Genomic DNA, 20,910 nt, shown 5'->3' on the forward strand with positions numbered 1-20,910 from the left:
ACAGGTTTGAAATGACAAGAAGGTGAGTAAATGATGACAGAATTTACATTTTTGGGTAAACTGTCACTTTAAAAGTGAAGCAAAGCAACAGGTGTATGTAAGAAAAGGATTCATATTTTAACTTATTTAGCAAAATGAACAAAAAAGCGCATACGAGTGTGGTAATTAATATTAAATAATTATTTGTAGTGAACAGAAAAATAAGTTGTACATCTGGGACAATATCAGAGTACGTCAATTATGAGAGAATTTTATTTTCGTGGGAAAACCACTCCATTGGCTATAACATTATAATCTTTCCTGACTGTTGAAGGTAAAATTTAACAGCCATTAACACTCATATAAAGTCAGTCAAGCCAAACATCTCACTAGACTTTCCAACATTTGCCACACAGTGGAAAACAGCTAGTTAACTTCCCTTCCATATCTTAAATAAAAGTCTAGACAAGGAGAGAATCATCATGACAATGTTTTCTGGAGAACAACTGTAAAGCCCTCCTGATGTTCCCAGACAACAAACAAACCTGCTACATTATGGCTTTTGTTTCTCTCAGACACATTTGCGCAAGATTTTGAGGAAACAGTCTGTTAATAATGGGGAACACTGCCTCGACACAGCTGAACAGGTTTCAACACCTTTTATTCTGCGAGTCACATCAAAAAGCATTCACAGACACAAGTTAGTCTACCATGAGATGCTTCTTTAGAAATTCGTGTTCCAGCTGCTTGCGGAAAAGACATAGATGGGATTTGAGAAAATAATCTTATGTATAAACACAGAATTCATAACCGGCAACATGCTCCAGTGAAGATGTTTAAACGTGACTGCAGCAAACACGAGGAAGAGATTAAAATCATATCTGCAGTGCCCTTAGAATCGTCCCGCATTGACCTACAAAGATCTCATTGAAAGATGCGGTCTACGTTGTAAAACAGAGATTACTTTTACTTTTTAATATGAATACTTTTTAATATGAATATCTGCTTTAGCTGTACATACATACACACCTAAAGGATTATTAGGAACACCATCCTAATAAGTGTTTGACCCCCTTTCGCCTTCAGAACTGCCTTAATTCTACGTGGCATTGATTCAACAAGGTGCTGAAAGCATTCTTTAGAAATGTTGGCCCATATTGATAGGATAGCATCTTGCAGTTGATGGAGATTTGTGGGCTGCACGAAGCTCCAGTTCCACCACATCCCAAAGATGCTCTATTGGGTTGAGATCTGGTGACTGTGGGTTTAGTACAGTGAACTCATTGTCATGTTCAAGAAACCAATATGAAATGATTCGAGCTTTTTGACATGGTGCATTATCCTGCAGGAAGTAGCCATCAGAGGATGGGTACATGGTGGTCATAAAGGGATGGACATGGTCAGAAACAATGCTAAGGTAGGCCGTGGCATTTAAACAATGCCCAATTGGCACTAAGGGGCCTAAAGTGTGCCAAGAAAACATCCCCCACACCAATACACCACCACCATAATTGTATTAATGAGAAATTGAACAGGTGTTCCTATAATCCTTTAGGTGAGTGTATATACATGAATTAAATTGAACAAAATGCTATCGAGTATGCTGATTGATAATTACAACATAAAACAAAATATAGTTGACTTAAATATTTAATATATACCCTTGGCAATTCCATAGACGAAAATTTCATATATATATTCATATGAAAAGTAGCCAAGCATTCTAGTAAATATTTAAGGCTATAACAGTAAAACATTAAAGATTTTCAATTTCATTAACCTCAATTTTATGAAGGTAATTTATTATGTATTAATTATTTTGTAAAAGCAACAGATACTGGAGGCGATGCTCAAAGATGTGTGCTTTAATATTAATGGGTCACAGGCACTCCACCGCATGCAGTGTATAAAATCACAACTGCTTGTACACAAAAGTATAATTGCTTATAACAAAACAGTTACAACATCTCTGACCACCTTATGAACTTGAAATTTTACTTTAAGTGCATTTCAAAAGACAAAGCTCATACACGGAACTATGAAACAAAAAATCAAACTAATTTGAAATGTTAACAGGTCTACGGATGATTTATCTGCTGCGGAGTGGGAGAAAGCTGGCATGTGTATTGCAGGCTTCATGCATGGGAGTGCTGCAGAGATTAATGCCTGACAGAGAGCTTCAACATCGGCCTGAGCTCGGCGTGGGCTCAGCGCACACTCATCAGCCACCTGCTGGAACAGAATTCCCACGTTTTAATCCTTCAGAGGGTTCAGAGGGCATCACACCCTGCACACTGACTAAGCAGACAACACTGATATTGTACACCAGCTTCACATAGCAGACGCAATCATGAACTGGACGAAATTTCACATAAATCAAGCCAAAGTACTATAGTACATGGCCAAAAGTATGTATCTGGAGAAAATGTTATGGCTTGGAGGTGCTCTGTCAAAGATCAGGAGTTTCCCATGGGAGGTTTAATTTGCGTTTTAATCAACTATCAACTTTGTCGAAATGTTGATCTAGATAAAGTCTTGTTGCATCTTAATGTTTCAATTGGTTCGGTTTCATAAATTTTACAAAAGATTTTGAAAAGAAGGTTGCCATACGTGCCAAATTTATGAAACCTCAACTAAGCCAAATTAAGTCACTAGAAAAGAGATCAGATTATTTACAAAGAAGAGAACAAAGAAAACAAGCGATTTAAATACATTTAATACATGAAAATTCTGTCATCATTTACTCTGTCATCGTTTCTTCTGCAGAATACAAAAGATAATTTGAATAATGTTGACAGCCCCCCATTCACTTGCATGGTTACAATAGAAGTGAATGGGGGCAGTGCTGTTCTCTTACTGACATTTTTCAAAATATCTTCTCTTGTATTCTGCAGACAAAAGGAAAGTGAAACCGGTTTGAAATTAGGAGGGTGTGTAAATGATGACAGAATTTTTATTTTGAAGGTAAACTACTCCTTCAAAGGTAGGCTATTCATTAAAGAGTAACACATTGATAAAAATTGAATGATTCAACGATTCAACTTCATACTTGACGCAATGTAGAATAAATAGCTAAAATAAACTGCTTTCGGATAGAAACTTTAAATATCATAAAACAAAATATTGACTTTCACCTGGAAACGTGGCAAATCTTAGCACAGTTATTGACATCTCTTCTAAAACTATAGTGGAGAGATTTGCGAGATTTTATGGTCCTTTCTCAGAAGAAATTCTGCACTTGAGGAAGTTTTCATTTGCTCCCCATTTAATCGCATTACTGTCAAGGAGAAAAAAGGCTATTTTTGAGCTCTAAGGGAGTGTTATACAGGGATGTTCAGATGTCCACTTGAATAGACAGTGCACATTTTCCTAGGGACCTCAATGCATGCAAGGGTTAAATAAATCTTATTTGTGATTTCCTTCTTATAGGCCCTGTAAGCTGAGCCTACATCAGGGTTTACACTTTTTGGAAAGTTTTCCTCTAGATGTTGAAGCATCAGTTTGGGTCATCGGTGAGGTCAGACACTGATGTTGGGTGATGGAGCCTGGCAGCCATTCAACACTCCAGTTCATCCCAAAGGTGCTCAGTGGGGTTGATGTTTAATGGATTTTGTGGAGGCAATGTTTGTCTAATGAGATTGTATGGCTGTATGATTTTATGTTCCCAGAGCAGTAGATGTTAATATAACAGCAAAGCCTGTTAATTAAAAGAGGGTTTTCACATACTTTTGGCCATATACTGTAATTGCTAATGAAGGTTTGCCAAAATTGGAAAGAAATGGAGTTTCGACACAAAGCCAAGAGGTCAAGCTTTTCGAGAACATAGCGTGGGGGTAATGTTTTTAGCTACTGTATACACACAACCAATTCAATTATGAGATACCAATCGCTGTTAACCACAAGACTGCAACAATAGTGGGTAGTTTAGTTAGGCTGTTTTGAACAGGTTGTTGTTTGAAATATAGGATATAAATGTTTAATCTCTACCACAAGTTACACTATAACAAATTAATAATGTACAGACGGTTTCACCGGACGCATGCTCCTGTCTCGAACTTAACTTCCGATCTGTGTTTCTTCCTCACAGATCGGCTGTTATATAATATAACTTAATTAATTGTATTAAATTATATTCATATCAATTTATATTACCCAATTATATAAATCACCAATCACAAGAGCTTAGCAACCACAGGGCAACTGCCTAGCAATGCATGCACTACAAATAAACCATTCGGGATAACACCCCAAAAGTGCATTGATGAGTTTTTCACCTTTCCCATTTTAGTTGGGAAAGTTAGCTTTGGAAAAAGTTTAACATTTTGCTTTGTTATTTATAGAATTCTTAAGGTTAATCTTGAGAGGTAATATCTTAAATCGAGGCTGTTTCACACTGAATCACCAAAATCACTACTTTGTCTCTGTCTGGTCTAAATCTGCCATACATTGTACACAATACGTTAAAGATTTTACAAGCTGCATTAAAGCCGGCCGACTGTTTGCTACATCGGCATTGAGATGATTCAAAGTCCCTGAAGCAACATTTCACAAGAACATTAGGTGGTGAGACTAGCTCTCACTGTTGAGGCGTCTTAGGGGACACATTATGTGAGTGATGTCTAGCTTATATATGCATGACAAGCAGCAAGCAAAATGACTGCTGTCAGCAACTCATGAAAAACAAATTACATCAAATCGAGGCGCAACACGAACTATACATCAATAATATATGCGGTGGGACGCCTCATACGCTGCTCAAAATTGAGCAGACGCAATTTTTTTAGAAGAGGCAACAAATCCTTCACATCACAGACTAAAATTTCATTTTCTTGGCTTATCTGGGACTCGATGAGTTTTATTTTGCATTAGCTCTCAGATTTCTACCTCCCACATCAGAGACGAAACCCTCTCACCGCTCTTTCATCCCAATATCGGTGTCTCTGTGCTAATCTTCTTCCAACTTTCTCATTTCGCCATCTCATCTTTGAGTCATTCATCTTTTCTGCCACGCTTTATTAACCTTCCTGACCTTCTTCACTCATCTCTACACTGTCGTCTTTTCATTTTGTCCATTCCGTTTCTCCTTTTCTTTCTTACTTTCTTTTTCTTTTGAAGTCAAAGAACATTATTCTTATAATAGGTCTGTCAATTAAGCCTGTCGATATTCAACCCAGCTGGTCAGAGCCATAGAAAATTGACCATAAACACAAGTCACATAAACACCGTCGGAGAGCTTTTGGGCAATTGTAGACAAGTGGGAAGCCGAGCATGAACAGAAAGAGGGAAACCGAGAACATGTTGGGAAACTGAGCTAATCAGAGAACAGAAGCTTTTATGCATCATTCGATTCAGACAAATTAGTTACTAACAAACATATCTATGGTCTGGCAAACTTGTTACTTGGGGTACTTTCAGTACAAGGGGATTGAAGAGTTGATTGCCAAGCAGTGCTGAAATTACAGTTGTGTCCTAAAAGCTCCCAAAAGCAACAGCAATTTGGTCCAAAATTGAACCATCTTAAGGTCTCAATGACATTGAAACAAGCAGAGAATGTGACAGCAGTTTAGCGTTGGAAATATGGTAGTGATGACAATTCCAAATCTCTTAAAGAGGAAAACATTGACATGGCACAATTTGGTACAAATACAAAGAAGTGTCATCCTGCACGGGTCATTAAGAAAACAAAATGTAGAACAAGTAGCTAGCCATTTGATCCAAACTTGAAAAACATTTTGTCCAGTAGATTTTAAAAATAAATGTTTTTTGGAATGTTATGAAATGAATAGGGACTGCAGGTTTCAAGCTTCTGAAAGACAAAGGCTTCTGCAAGTCTTCTACAATAAATTTGGGTTAAAAAATGGTGGTACTTTGCTTTGTTTGTGAAGCTTAAAGGGAAAATTCACCCCAAAATTCTATCTTCATTTACTCACTTTCGAGTTGTTCCAAATCTGTATAGATTTCTTCGTTCTGATGAACACAGAGAAAGATATTTGGAAGAATGCTTATAACCAAACAGATCTTGGTTATATATTGACTCCCATAGTAGGAAAAATTACTTTATAAATATTTCGTTCTGTTGAACACAAAGGAAGACATTTTGAAGAATATTCTGGGGCATGCAAACAGTTCTGGGGCACTTTTGACTACCATTTTATAGTTTTTTACTATTGTTCTTTGTACATTGGGGGCAAAATATTCTTTAAAATATATTTCTCTGTGTTCCACCAAACAAAGAAAATGTATCCAGATTTGGAACAACTCAAAGGTGAGTAGCCTTATTGATGACAGAATTTTAATATTTGGGCGAAGTATCTCTTTAAAAGTTCTTGATTTCCACATAAAACAGACTAGAATAATCGTTGAAATGACATAAGACTGAGTATTTCATCCAAAAATAAAATTTTCTGTTGTTACTTAAAGAACCTCAACAACTTTCTGCAACAAAAAAGCATTGGTCTGAACAATGAATAAATAATGAAGAACTCATAGATAACTTTACTCTGATGAGCAAAAAACGCATGCTTATAGGGCAGCTATAACAAATCACTGCAGTAGACGGTGTTAATAATTCAAGGAATGTGAAGACGGAAATGCTGCTCTGTTCCTTAATTTATCATCTCATCGCCTCTCCATCTGCTCATCGTTTCAGACTCTCGCGGAAAGCTGTGATGATGCACAACACTTGTGTCAATTCGTGAAGTTGCGTCACACGTATAAAGACTCATACATCTTTATGAAGCTCAAGTTCAACCAATAAACATATGAATCTGAATCTAAAGTGATCTCTACGACTCCCGATGCATGGTTGATAATCACTTTTGGGAACCTCACAACGGTTCAAATTAGAGTCTTTGATTATGCCATCAGAATAAGAGGTCACTGGCAGGAAACACCAGGTTATTTCAACAGGTTGGGGTTTTTACTGCAGGACACGGTGTGATGCGTTTACCATTGTGAATGCACCTGTTACAGTGTCTACATAAATAAGGTTGAAAAGAAACATTCTGCAGGGATGTTATTGAAGGTATTTCAAATATTTCCCAGAAAATTTTGCAAATAATGCAGTGAGGTTTTTTTTATATTGGCTACAGCATAATAATGCTTAATGCCAGCATGAACCTATGACTGATTAAACGGAATGAGTCAAAGGAAACTACGATTTAGACTAAATATTATAGAACAAGTAATATTTACCGGTTGCATTCTTGCCACAAATGAGGTGCTGGTACGGCTGCAAAAGCCCCCAAAGCTCTGAATCATTATTGATGGCCTGTTCCAGGGACTCCACCGTAAACTTTGGGACTCCATTCTCTTTCTCGACCAGCGCGCTCCTCTGCACGCGGCTGAACACCTCCCTGAAGAGGCTCTCCATACAAGCGCTCAGGTATATCGCCGCGTGCTCGTGGATGCGCAAAGCCACCCGGCTATCCACCATCCACCTGAAGAACTTTCCCACGGAGAAGACGAGTCCGCATCGGGCAGACTTACCCCGGCTGAACTTATCACCGGTGCTCATGTTGTAAAGCGACAGCGCGCTGAGAGCCGCAGTGATGCAGTTCACGGAGATGGTCCACGACAGGACCATCTTGATCGCGCTCTGGATCTCGTGTTTGGTGCATCTTGCGTAGCGAAGACTCAAGCGCTGAGCTTCCCTGGCAATCCTCACCAGCGCACGGCTGACCAAAGCGGAGAGTTTGGCCAGGATTTCCCGCGACGCGTTTCCCACGCACAGCTCCTCGTCTTTGCGCAGCGCGCCTTCCACCTCTCCGAGACTCCACGGCACGTCCTCCTCCAGCTCGGGCAGTTTGGCGCACTGGCCCGAGAACTCCAAGATCTCCGTGTCTTCCGCCAGGACGGTGTTGACCGTGTCCAAACTGTTGTGTCTGCTGTGCATGGATTCCGTCAGATGCCAGCAGTTGCCCCCATGCGCGTACGACAGATGCGTGTCGGAGCAACAGAGTGACACGCTGGACGACCTGAAGGAATCCGCCGCTCCACCATAACCGGAATCGAGCGTTAAATCCTCCAGCGTCCTCGCAGGAGTCTTACTCTTCCCTGCCATGGCTGCACCTCATAATGTTAGGCTTGTGCCTGGTGTTTTAAAGAATACCCAAAACGTTCCAGTGACGCACCCTCTCCAACGCGCAGTGAAGGAATGTATAACCGCCTAGTTAAATTTTATTGACGATTCTTAATTTTAAAGGACGCACCGCGACAGGTTGTTCACTGGTTTGGATAAGTCTGGGGAAATGTATCCAGTGCGCGCCTCTGCTCCAACTTCTTGTGCGTAATTTGAGATCTCCGAACGTCTTCAACGACCACTGCATACTGCCTGCAAAACCACTCATAAAGGGAGGGGCAATGCAAATAAACCACTCCTACGAGGAGGGACTTTGCTTATAAAATACATATACGATGCTGAAGCTATGTAGATAGAGATTAAATTACGGCCAATCAAATTGCGCAAAAACTACAGACGGGAGGACAGAAAGCCCTAGTTACCTTTCCTCTGTTGCGGCATTTGGTCATCTGGTATACTCAAATAGCTGGTGCGCTTATCATCTACTATATATGTTTTTTTCAGGAACGTATACAGCTTTGAATTTGTGCAGACAACTGGATATTGCTCTGGGTCACTTATCTGTGGACCCTTTTGATAATTATTAAAAATGGAACTGTTTTTTATATTTAACAAATCCTCATACTTTCTAATAGTTACAAGTGCGCAATGCTCCCTGTTTGTTGTTAACGCACCAATAGGCCAAAATCGAAATGGACTATTATATCATCACCCTTCTCTCTTAGCCAGAGGATGTTTACTAAATGATAAAAAATGAACATTTTCAGTTCAAAGCACTTTCCTGCACTACCTCCCAATCTTTCATCCGTCTCAAGCCATCTAAACCATCCAAATCGAGCAATTATTTGAGAAGCGTTGAAAATATTTCGCACTGAAATACACAAAAACATTGAATTTGTATCCGTTTTCTATAAGGGGAATACATTATTACACACAAGGCCCAATGCATAGAAAGCAACAGTTGGTGTCATGATGAAATAGTTTGTATTTAGCGCCATCTAGAGGCCATAGATTAGTATTTTCTGCATCTTAACCACACAGTTAACTTACTGATATTACAAAAACTCCATAAAATAGGACTCATGTAAAACAGGTTTGACCTGATTGTTTGCCAATTCATGATAATTGTTAGACAATATAAATATATTAAGCTATCTACAAATATAAATAAAAAGTTTTGTTGGTCTTGAACAAAATATCCTTTTCAAAGTATGATATATTAAGTCTAACTTTTATCCATCCAACATATTTGCATTACCTTAGATAAGTAGAGTTCATTGAGCAGCGGTCTAGAAACAGAAAATGTCCTTCTTTACATCTTCCATGATTGTCTGTTGCCTGGAAACGCAAAGGGCAGCAGTATGCTATACATTAGGTATACATAATCGACATACTGTATCATTCTTCTTATATGACTCCATATTATAATGCAAAGAAACTATTTTTCATGATGAAAGGACGAACAATGAGTAATTTGCTATTATTAATAAGCGTGTTATTATACATAGCTCTACAGATTTCCTTATTTGTCTAATATACTGTATGGACAAAGTATGTTTACCATATTACAAATACTAAGATCTGTGTCTGGTCGTATTTAACATATTCTCTACTGTTCATTTTGTATTACTTTTATGAATAGTGCCATATTACACTCTTAAAAAGAAAATAAATGATATCACAGAGAATCATTTTGAAAGTTAAATTAGAAATATAACAAAACACCTATAGTGCAAGAGTTCATTTTACATCGGTTTACAAAAGTGTATTAAATATTTAAACGTGTCATAATAGTGCCTGTCAAATCAGTACAGTTTAATAAATGAATAGAGTCCAATTAATTTAGTCTTAGTAAAAGAAAAGGGGCAGTAAACTACGCAAAGAAAGCAAAAAGCAACATTATGCAGTATGAATGCAAGATGTCAAGTTTCTGACGGACAATGTTTTAACAAACGTACGCGTTAACAGCGCCATCTTGCTTCAGCAAAACAAAGCACAATGACACGAGCGTCAACACGTCGCTTCTCATGTGCCCATCCGGGTACTGCAGCCTTAGCCAATGAGCTTCGAGGATCGAAAATAAATCTCTTTGTAGTTTTTATTGTATGATTATATACAAGCACGCTTTGAGAATCTAATACATGTAATCTTTGAGCCACATCATCTTGACTGTGTGGTTGGAGACGCTCCTGACTACTGTGGCTAGAAAACAGTGGCGTATTGGTAAATCACGCCCAAGAAACGTGACAGTGGATCGTCTACGCACTTGCATTGCTTGCCCAATCAGAACGCGTGATTTCTCGTGCGCAATCAACAGGGTGGAGTCAAGTTGACCCGACAGAATGAATCGCAAAGCCGAAAGTGTGGGGACTTGTCGCCGTGGGAAATACTTGCAAGTGGACGCAACGCTGAAGGAATCAATCGAGACATTTTAAAATATCTAATATGAGGTCTACTTTAACGCAGAACATGTTTTTGTCTTACGACAGCAGGCTGTGAATAAGTTACGAGCAATATTAACATTTACATAATCGTACTCATTTAGCCTAAAACACGTCGGACTCTGTATCGACTAACGTTACAGGTGAAGAGCGCGCGCATTGTTATTTTCCATAATTCACGGCTCCGCTCGATTTGCTTTAAACACAAGTGGCGAAATATAAAGAATGTACAGCATTGTTGCTTATTTTGGATAATTTAGAAAAACAAGTTATACAATAGGGAACTGTACTTTGCGTTGCCGTCCGGGTCCTAAAGCCGGTCGCTTATTCACCCTTTTGGCGGGTCACCCAGCGCGTGCCCAAATGATTCCACTGTGGCTGTGTTCAAAATCATTAAATGCGATGATGGAAAGTGTCTTGTTGGAGCAAGGATAATTTTTTCGTCCCGAACGAGCCAGTGAGATTTATGCACGTATAGAGTGAATTTATTGCATTATCAGAATACATTTTTCGCCTTTTAAGGCAAATTTGGAGTGTGCAGAAGAGCAACGCAAAGGTCGATATCCAAGCATCCCCAGTGTACTTAAAAGTATAAAGGACTTGAGTGGAGTAATGGTGGTGAATACGGTCCACTGGTTCAGGAAGGGCTTGCGGCTCCACGACAATCCTTCACTCAGAGACTCTATAGAGGGAGGGCACACTGTCCGATGTGTGTACATCCTTGACCCCTGGTTCGCAGGGTCTTCTAACGTTGGGATCAGCAGGTGGAGGTAATGGATGCCAAATAAAAATATCTTTGGGTCGCAGACCAATGCGTAACTCAATTCTTCTGTTCTAGTCTTTTTTCTACTGTGTTTTATTCTGCTATATATTATATGTACTCTACTTTATTATACTCTATTCTGTTCTGCTAAATCTATTCATACTTATTTATGAGTATGTATTTCCATACTCTGGTTTTGCTTAACTAAATAAAAATTAAGTTAATGTTGATTAAAAGTTAAGCTACTACCAATGTTCTTTACTAGTAATAACATATTTTTAACTCGTCAGCTTGAGAACTTTAATTTATCGGTTGTTATTTAGCTGTTTTATAGATAGTGAGGGACAAAATGAGTGACTGTTTGCTGCTGCTTGTGGTGCATTACTATGTCATTAATGCTTGATACAAAATAGCTTTTCTTAAAGGCTGAACTTAGGCCAAATCGTTGAGTCTATTTACTGTTGACTTGTTTGAACACTGAAAGCTTTGGTTTTAAATAGGAAATGGAAGAACAGTGTTTACAAACATGACTATTTGAATGGTTTGATTTGGCACAGTTTGTTTATTTGTATTCAAAGGCTATTTGGCATCTTAAGAGTGTTTATAAACAGTTTTGGTTTTGACGCCTTTGAGGTCACAATGAACAAGTGATGCAAGTTAAAACAGTTTGAAGAGAGTTTAATACTATAGAAACTTCTTTTTTTGCAATTAAAAAGCATCATTATGTGTAGGATTTTGTGATACACAGAGATGATTGATATAAAGTATTTTTTAAGACTTTAATTTTTACATTTAAAGTAGAAACACTGTCCATCCTGGGAGAATTTGCATATTCAAACTCAAAGGACTCCTAGTATTTATTTGGAATCCTTTTATATATTTATATTGTATATCAGTTTGTTCTGGTCATCGAATCTATTCCAAGAGTGCTGATATAACACTAGAAAGTCAATGGGAACCTTTACTGTTTTGTTTCACTCCATTACTTATGCGATCTTGCTTTAATATGTAATACTTGCATCATTTCTTCACATCCATGCACCAAGGTTGTGTTATTTTTGTTGAATACAATCCAATTATTTTATAACAGTTATACAATATAACCATACACAATAAATATTTAACTATATTCTGGCATGCGGTGCCTTGGTTTCTATTGATGTGTTTTCAATTTCACACACCCCGCACATCTGCTGTGTGGCACAGGTGATGTGTGATGTAAGAGTGCATACAGAAGTGTTCCCTGGCTTCATCTGCTTTTTCTGTCTCTATTGTGTGATGGGAACAGAAATGGGTCAGTGTATTATAGAGGGTGAACATAAGGACTACTAAATGCTTAGTAATGAGGCGTGATGACCTACTTAATTCACCATGGAATCAGAAAACAGGGTAGAAAACTGTCGGGATTTTGACACGATGTAGAATTATGAATTAATATAAAATATCCTTAAAATGGTCCTGTGCCTGTTTGGATATGTTTGTTTCTAATGGCTCTGTGAAATGTAACAAAATGGGTATGATGATTTTATTTTATTTTACATTTATTTTAAGTTTTAGACGCAAGTTTAATACAAGTTTATGCTGTTGTCTAATGTAGATGTGCAAAACTACATATTTTTAATTATAAGCCAAAAAATGTAGACGTTTCCGTATCATTTCAATGTAAAGCTTAAATATTCAAATATATATAGTATCACTTCAAAAAAATGTGTAGTTACAAAAACAGACTGCTAATATAGTTTACAATCTTGATGAACTGTGCAAAAAACAACATGCAATATGCCATCTGACACCAATCCACCATCTCTGTGACCAACAATGTCATATCTGTTCATCTGACCTGGGAACTGTTTGTGTCACTGGGTCAGTCGACTGAGAGTCTGCCTTGCAACTCACAGCCGTATGATCAGAAACTGACTGAAAGAAAGGTTATGGTTTACATGGATTTTCACATTATCACGGACTACGTGAAGAGAGGGGGGTTTTCTTGCAAGGACATGCAGAGCAGACAGGATCGGAAAGTGGTACGGAAATACAGGACAGCAACAGTCAGGGGATGTTAGCCAATTCTTTGTTGAAAGATACATTACATGATTAAAAAAAGCTGCTGCCATTTGGATCTTTTTGGTGACCCAACCCGATTTTGTATTGTGCAACAATTATAACTCAATATTGTACAGACATAGCAAAGTGTTTTTTTCTCCATGAAATGGCTGTGTTACTTGGCAACACTGAAGCCCACACACAGATTGGGATTCCACATGGGACTGAATTGCATTATTGCAAATGTATCATATTTGCCAAGATTTTTGCTTTCTTAACTGTTCACATTTGACTGATTATTAGTCAATACTACTGATGAATGTTTCAGTGAGATCTGTACTGAGATGTGTGTGTGTATTCGATGTGCTAATAGAATCGAACGACAATGATTGGATAATACAGAAATTTTTGATATGTCCTTTGACTTAATGTTTACATTAAAAATACATATTTCACCTTTAAGAAATAAATCCAACCTTGACAAAATGTTAGACTGCTTGCACTCAGAAACTCAATGCTTAGACATGTTTATCTTTTGCTTTTACGCACTCACTCCCAAATAAAAATCCACGAAAGGCAAATGTGCTTTTGTAAATTCTATAACATTTTTAGAGAAGATATGTTAGTTCGAGGACTCTTACTCAGCACTTGAGGTTATCTGAGATTCCAAAGACAAGAGGAACTGGGTTTCTGGGTCAACACTGAATCACAGCCGCAGGTGCTATTTGCTCCTGTCGCTTGTGATTTCAAAATCTTAGCTGAAAATTATAACCACAATTACAGCAACATATAACTCTGTGCCAAATGATGTTTCCGCCAGTTGTTTGTTTTTATTTGTTCTATCGGTCTAACTACTAATTGAAACTTCACACAACAACATGCAGTTAACTATACAACTACATAGCAGCGAGGGATGTGTGATAGTAGAAAGACAAAAAATTGTTTTTTTTTAGCAAGCATTAGATCTGATTGCCTGACTTGATTTTATGCAGCAATGAGAACATTTGGGGCTTTTTCATCAATTCAAAAGTTTTCTTGATAGGCAAAAAGACCAATTTCTGACCCGGCATTGAACATTTTATATCACTCCATTTTCACTGGTCTGGTCTAAAGTCAGTTTAATTCACAGTAACCAAAGAACATCTGGATGACGTTTTAGAGTTACAGTGCGCTCTAGATGTGCTTGACAGACTTTTCAGCATGAATAATGGCAATCTATTCTTACAGCATCACTGTAAATAAATAACCATATCAAGAATGTTACACTAGCACAGTTCTCTTTTAATGAATGCACTTCGGTTTTATTAAGAGTATTCTTCCCAATGATGTCAAGCTGACTCAAGTGTTCAGGTTTTCTTCTGCATTTCGCCTATTTAAAGCACTGACTTTTTTAATTTTTTAGAAATATTATCATGTCATATTAATGTGTAATACGAGTGCCTTAAAATATGAGCCATTTTAGCTTAAAGCAAATGACGGTATAACTACAACCATTAATCTGTCATGGATGGCAGTATTTGAAATAATTTACGGATAATAGTATAGTGGGCGATTAGATTTGTAATTGCAAGTAACATCTGCTTGTTAGTAGACTTTCATTATGTACGAGATGTTATTTGTCAGCGGGCTGTTATATATTATGTCTCTTGTGTTTCAGGTTTTTACTGCAGTGTTTGGAAGACTTGGATGCCAGCCTCCGCAAACTTAATTCTCGCCTCTTTGTTATCCGCGGCCAACCCACTGATGTCTTCCCAAGGCTGTTCAAGGTATGATTTACATAGCAATGACAACAATACATTTTGAACTAAATGGGTTTTGAGTAACCAACTGAAAGTAGTGATAGTACTAACTAGACCAATTTTGGGATGTGACAGTAGTCGGTTTTCACAGTAGCGTTTTTCCTTAAATAACTTGTATTAAATTTCCTTATTTTTTTGCACTACCTTAAATAGTGTGTATGTGTAAACAAAACCAGGAGGAAGGTTTTTGGCTGTTCGGTTTCTAAAACAAAACTAATAATCTTGCAGAAAAAAAACTTCTTATTTAATTAATATCCTTAAGTTATTTATAGTGTTTTTCGAGTGTACATTGTCTTCACTAGTCTTCGGTTGGTGCCGTGACAACTGTTTCACCTCTCTGTGTTCTGTAAATAGTACATGACTGTTTTTCTAATGAGTGAATCATTTTCGCCCCCTAATGGTGTGACACTTTTATTCTCGCAGGAGTGGAACATTACTCGCCTGTCCTACGAGTATGACTCTGAGCCGTTTGGGAAGGAACGAGACGCAGCCATTAGGAAGCTGGCCAATGAGGCGGGTGTGGAGGTGATAGTACGCATCTCCCACACTCTCTATGATCTGGACAAGTATGTACTTCATTTAATTTCTTCATTAACTGAAACAATCACATACGGTCACTTTTTTCTACCAGTTTAGAAAGCTCTAGTTAAATGTAAATATTAAATTGACTCACTGGTGTCTCTCAGGATCATAGAGCTGAATGGAGGTCAGTCTCCTCTCACATACAAGCGCTTCCAGACACTCATCAGCAGAATGGAAGCCGTGGAGACACCGGCAGAAACCATCACAGCAGAGGTCATGGGGTCGTGCACCACACCGATCTCTGATGACCATGATGAGAAGTTTGGGGTTCCTTCTCTGGAAGAGCTTGGTTAGTCGCTTATCTGTCTAAACAATCTTTATGAAATGCCACTTCTTGCTGGTGAAGTCAAGCTTATTGTTTATATTTTGACTTAACACAAAGCCAAAATTACAAACATCTACTTAAAAAAATATATATTCCTATTTTTAGGATTTGACACAGAGGGTCTGTCCTCAGCCGTGTGGCCGGGTGGAGAAACAGAGGCCCTCACTCGCCTAGAAAGACACCTGGAGAGGAAGGTCAGTACACTGAGTTACCTTTCACTCATAATCCTAGAGTTTTGATCATTAAAAAACTCAAAACGGAGATCCATAGTTACTTTTCTGCCTCCACTCAGGAGAGTAAAAAAATCTAATCCCAAACTTTCTCTGTTAGGCTTGGGTGGCCAACTTTGAGCGTCCAAGAATGAATGCCAATTCCTTGCTGGCCAGCCCAACTGGCCTCAGCCCATATTTAAGATTCGGCTGCCTCTCCTGTCGTCTCTTCTATTTCAAACTCACAGACCTTTACAGGAAGGTGAGCATGTAGTTGAAGCACATCCTACGTCCTTCTGCGTAATTCATTGCAGGATTTCTTACATTGTCACTTCTTTTTAGGTCAAAAAGAACAGCTCACCTCCTCTGTCCCTTTACGGCCAGCTACTTTGGCGTGAATTTTTTTACACGGCCGCCACAAACAACCCGCGCTTTGACAAGATGGAGGGCAACCCTATTTGCGTGCAGATCCCGTGGGACAAGAACCCAGAAGCTTTGGCCAAGTGGGCCGAGGGCAGGACTGGTTTTCCCTGGATTGATGCCATCATGACCCAACTGAGGCAGGAAGGCTGGATCCACCACCTGGCCCGGCATGCGGTTGCTTGTTTCCTCACCAGAGGAGACCTGTGGATCAGCTGGGAGGAAGGCATGAAGGTATAAAGGGCACTTTGATGAGAGTGACCAACTTAAAGGTCCCAGCTGAAAATGTTTCATTGCCCAATTTTATATTACATAACCTGCACTAATGCAATAAGCCCCAAGAAGCAGTGGGTTACAGTGCATTTTATAACAGCTAAGAGCATTGCGGCACAATGCGAAGTGTACACATGCATCTGACACATACATCGGTCTTCACAGGTCTTTGAGGAACTGTTGCTGGATGCTGACTGGAGCGTGAACGCTGGAAGCTGGATGTGGCTCTCCTGCAGCTCCTTCTTCCAGCAGTTCTTCCACTGCTACTGTCCCATGGGCTTTGGGCGCCGCACTGACCCCAATGGAGACTACATACGGTGAGCCATGTTTACACGGAGCTCAAATGTGACGTTAAATATTTGCAGAGCGTACCAAGTCAAAATGTGATCATTTTCGGAACTTGTAATTTTACGTTTGTGTTGATGGTCTGACTGTTCGTATTACCTCGTAGGCGGTATTTACCTGTCTTAAGGGGATTCCCTGCCAAGTATATCTACGACCCATGGAATGCCCCCGAAAGTGTCCAGAAAGCATCTAAATGCATCATTGGTGTACACTACCCAAAGCCTATGGTGCAACATGCCGAGGCGAGCCGTCTCAACATAGAGCGCATGAAACAGATCTACCAGCAACTTTCCTGCTATCGGGGCCTGGGTAAAATAATCATCGCAATTTATAATGTGGCCTGTCCGATAACCCCAACCGTCAAATGTATACTTGTTTTATCATCAGACTACTGTCTTTATAGATATTGTATATACTGAAATCTAGAGCCTTAGTGAAATGTTAAAGACGCAAAAAATCTAATGAGCAACTACAAAAAAAGTCACGCTGACTTTTAGATTTTGATCCTTGATATGAATTTTTAAGGCTTTAACAATTTATGGAAGATGTCGCTTGAATAGCAATTTTTATACATGAATTAGCAGAGAAAGATATCTTGCCATGAGTTAGCATCGTTTGACTGAGGTCTCACCTCCTATAGGTCTGCTGGCAACTGTGCCATCCAACCCTAATGGAAATGGAGAGAACTCAACCAACTTAATGGGATTCCAAACAGGAGATATGAGCAAGGAAGTCACAGCATCTTCAGGTTAGCACAGACAACCCCTCCTCCATACATATATTATAGTATATAATAATCTTTCTACTCTTTCTATTCCAATTATATTTCATCTAATTTGAATATTTATAATTCTAAAGGTGTGTCATGCTTCCACAAAAATGTCACATTTTTGAACTCGTCACTTAATTTAGATCTCTGGAGAGGTCTCTCATCAATTGATTCTCTGTTGATTTCAGGCTATCAGATGCTTCCCACGTCTCAAGGAGAATGGCAGGGGAGGACTATGGTTTATTCGCAAGGAGACAATCAACTGCGCAGCAGCACACAATTTCAAGGTACAAACTAAAAAGAGGTAGACAGTAGACTATTCGACCTGCAACCAACTAGTCAGGTATCAGATGGATGCCTCCCAAAAACAAAAAAACAGGGAACTTTTAGCCTGAAAAGTCAAGTAGTGCAACAGTCTAGTACATTCTATAAAAAAAATTGTTTAGTACATTTATAGAGTACAAAATATACTAATATGGCAATAACACATCACCATATATGTCTGCAAATAGTGTTCCACATAAATTTAACATAATCTGTAAAACTATGACATCAATTAGAAACATGCTTTTATGATGCAGGATTTGCCGGCAACAGTAATGGCATGATGTGCTACAGGCAAGAAACGCAGCAAACACACGGTCCTGCTATACAGCAAGGTAAAAGAGCTCCATGTATAAACGGAGACAGGCCAAACGACAAAGTGTTACAGTAAGCATTATTAACTTTAAATGTCTTTGCCAGGTCAAAGGCTGCACAGCAGTACCCTCCAGACGTCTGGAAAACGACACAGTGATGAGTCTGGTCCTGCTTCAGGATCCAAACTTCAGAGACCGTGCTCTTAAATAACAGGTTTGTCACCGTGCATTACAAAGTGGATATGCAGCAACCAACACTACTTTGTAGACTCCCTTATAATCTGTGCTGTTGCCTTATGTGCCTTTCAGAAACGTCAGAGGTCCACGCTGAATTATCGAGTTGTTACGTTTTGCGATTTTCCAGAAGAAATTCTGGGACAGCAAGGGACAGCATGATTCAACACATAGCACAGACTGCACATTAATACAGGGACTTCACCCAAGCGGTCACCAACATCCTGACAACTTTGGAATTACGTTGCGGCTCTGTGGTGTACACTGCTGCAATGTTTTGTCAACGTTGAGATCATGTTCGGACTGTTTGGGACTAAATTTTTTGTGTATATAAAGGATCGGACGAATACTCGCATACAAAATGTACATATTTAATATTGTATGTGCTTTCTCTATTTCATGTAGCCATAGACCCATTGATATATTTTTGATATAAAGAATTGTTGTGGATCAATTTTACTCTTTATGAAAAACAAAAAAAACAAAGCATCTGTAGACTGTCCATGCAGTACACTGCTAAGGCTCTCATTGGACTGCTTGTTTGCACACGTTTTTTTTAATGTCTACTTTGCTCTCTGCCACAGGTGAGTGTGATGTCTGTCTTAATTTACTCTTTACAGACTAGCATCTGTATTATACACATTCTGTGTTATTTCTAAGTGGGCTTCTCACAAACCCCATTTTTCTGTAATGCATTTGGATGTCCTGTTAGCAGATCATTATTGTATACTATTGTATATAAAATTCACCACGTTTCTCATCCTCAACTTGTGCTTGTTTAATAAAGTGTAAATGTACATGTTGACTCGGTTGTCTACTTACAGGACGCTGTTCTATCAAACAAAGAGACCTGTTATGAAAATAGCATTATAAGTTGTCAAAATATCAAACAATCATTTTCATTGGATGTAATTCTCTCAAGCTGAAACAGGTGTGCCAGCATAAACCACAGCTCTAGTTCATCACTAAACGTGTTTTGGTAAGCTCAGGTTCAAATACTTTTTTGAATATAAAAGTATTAAAGTGTCTGTATACTTTGTTACATACAAATGAACCCAGACAAAGCGTTTGGACATTAAATAAGTACCAAAGTTATACTGTCTATGTGCTAAATACATTGACTGAAATATTGATTGATAGATAGCTCACCAAGGCCGGATAGAACGAAAACCGGGAACTTCGTTTATAAAAACACTCTTTCATGACGATGTGATTAATACACGGCATCATAGAGACTGAAACATGTGCGTCGGATCATATATAAACTGATGATAAATAATGTGTTCGCTACAAGTGCTCGTCATGATGAAAGGGCCTAAAACACCGTTCTACCACGCCTTTTTATTGCGTAAGAGCTGACGTCACCGCTCTCGTTTCTTTACGTATAAACTGCGAAGTTGAACATTCATGTGAAGCTGCATGAAGTTTCCCCTTTTTTTCTACCTCGTAAATAACATTAAATATTATGTTATGAAAAGCTTTACTTAAAGAAAAATCTTCTAACACATTTGCAAAAAACTCCTTCGAGCCGGATTCGAACCAGCGACCTAAGGATTACAGTGATATACCTCTACAGTCCTCCGCTCTACCAACTGAGCTATCGAAGGCTTACGTCATGAGCAAGTGTAAGATGATTAAACCTACGCCAATCGTCTACGAGAATAATATATTTAATGTTTATATTGCAATTTTGTATAATACAGTACTAAGTAAAAATATTTTTTTTCGAAAGCAACACAGGAGACAAATTAAAGCAAAGGAATTTAGTCTAACGTTAGTTTTTAACACACACGAAGAAAACTTATAACGTTAATGCTATCAACGAAAAAAATCAATATTACCGTAAGTAGTTACAAATCAGAACCAATTGTCGATTCTGAATATGCAGTAACAGGTAACTACTAAAAGATTTTGTAAACTATTTAACTTTGATGTACTGAGTTGGAGTACTGTACCGGGAGTGGTTATTTGTGGCTCCTGTCAATCATCACAAACCCTCTGCTCCTATTG

General features: G+C 38.5%; 2 protein-coding genes and 1 non-coding gene across 6 annotated transcripts in view; 1 reads left to right on the forward strand and 2 right to left on the reverse strand.

The window, feature by feature from the left end:
• btbd11a (BTB (POZ) domain containing 11a) overlaps positions 1 to 15,914 on the reverse strand; it is a 104,882-nt gene extending 88,968 nt beyond the window's left edge. For 3 of the 4 annotated variants that reach the window (XM_056749338.1, XM_056749337.1, XM_056749336.1), the window contains exon 1: positions 7,174 to 8,305. In XM_056749338.1, coding sequence (XP_056605316.1) covers positions 7,174 to 8,041 — 868 coding nt within the window. In that variant the 5' untranslated portion in view covers positions 8,042 to 8,305. Of the gene's footprint in view, positions 1 to 7,173; positions 8,306 to 15,778 lie in introns of those variants that run through there. The other variant, XM_056749339.1, reaches the window with a different exon arrangement.
• Positions 10,410 to 19,699, forward strand: cry1a (cryptochrome circadian regulator 1a). The gene is made up of 14 exons (XM_056749340.1): positions 10,410 to 11,270; positions 14,964 to 15,072; positions 15,529 to 15,671; positions 15,792 to 15,976; positions 16,118 to 16,206; positions 16,343 to 16,483; positions 16,564 to 16,875; positions 17,080 to 17,231; positions 17,366 to 17,568; positions 17,900 to 18,007; positions 18,217 to 18,315; positions 18,610 to 18,687; positions 18,773 to 18,880; positions 18,976 to 19,699. The coding sequence occupies exons 1-13, from the start codon at positions 11,113 to 11,115 to the stop codon at positions 18,871 to 18,873; spliced, it is 1,878 nt and encodes a 625-aa protein (XP_056605318.1). The 5' UTR covers positions 10,410 to 11,112; the 3' UTR covers positions 18,874 to 18,880; positions 18,976 to 19,699.
• A 720-nt stretch (positions 19,700 to 20,419) lies between these two features.
• trnay-gua (transfer RNA tyrosine (anticodon GUA)) lies at positions 20,420 to 20,507 on the reverse strand. Its single transcript is given in 2 exon segments — positions 20,420 to 20,455; positions 20,471 to 20,507. It is a non-coding gene; the product is annotated as a tRNA-Tyr (tRNA).
• Between the last annotated feature and the right edge of the window lie 403 nt (positions 20,508 to 20,910).

Source organism: Triplophysa dalaica, chromosome 5 (genome assembly GCF_015846415.1).
Source record: "Triplophysa dalaica isolate WHDGS20190420 chromosome 5, ASM1584641v1, whole genome shotgun sequence".
Classification (NCBI taxonomy): domain Eukaryota; kingdom Metazoa; phylum Chordata; class Actinopteri; order Cypriniformes; family Nemacheilidae; genus Triplophysa; species Triplophysa dalaica.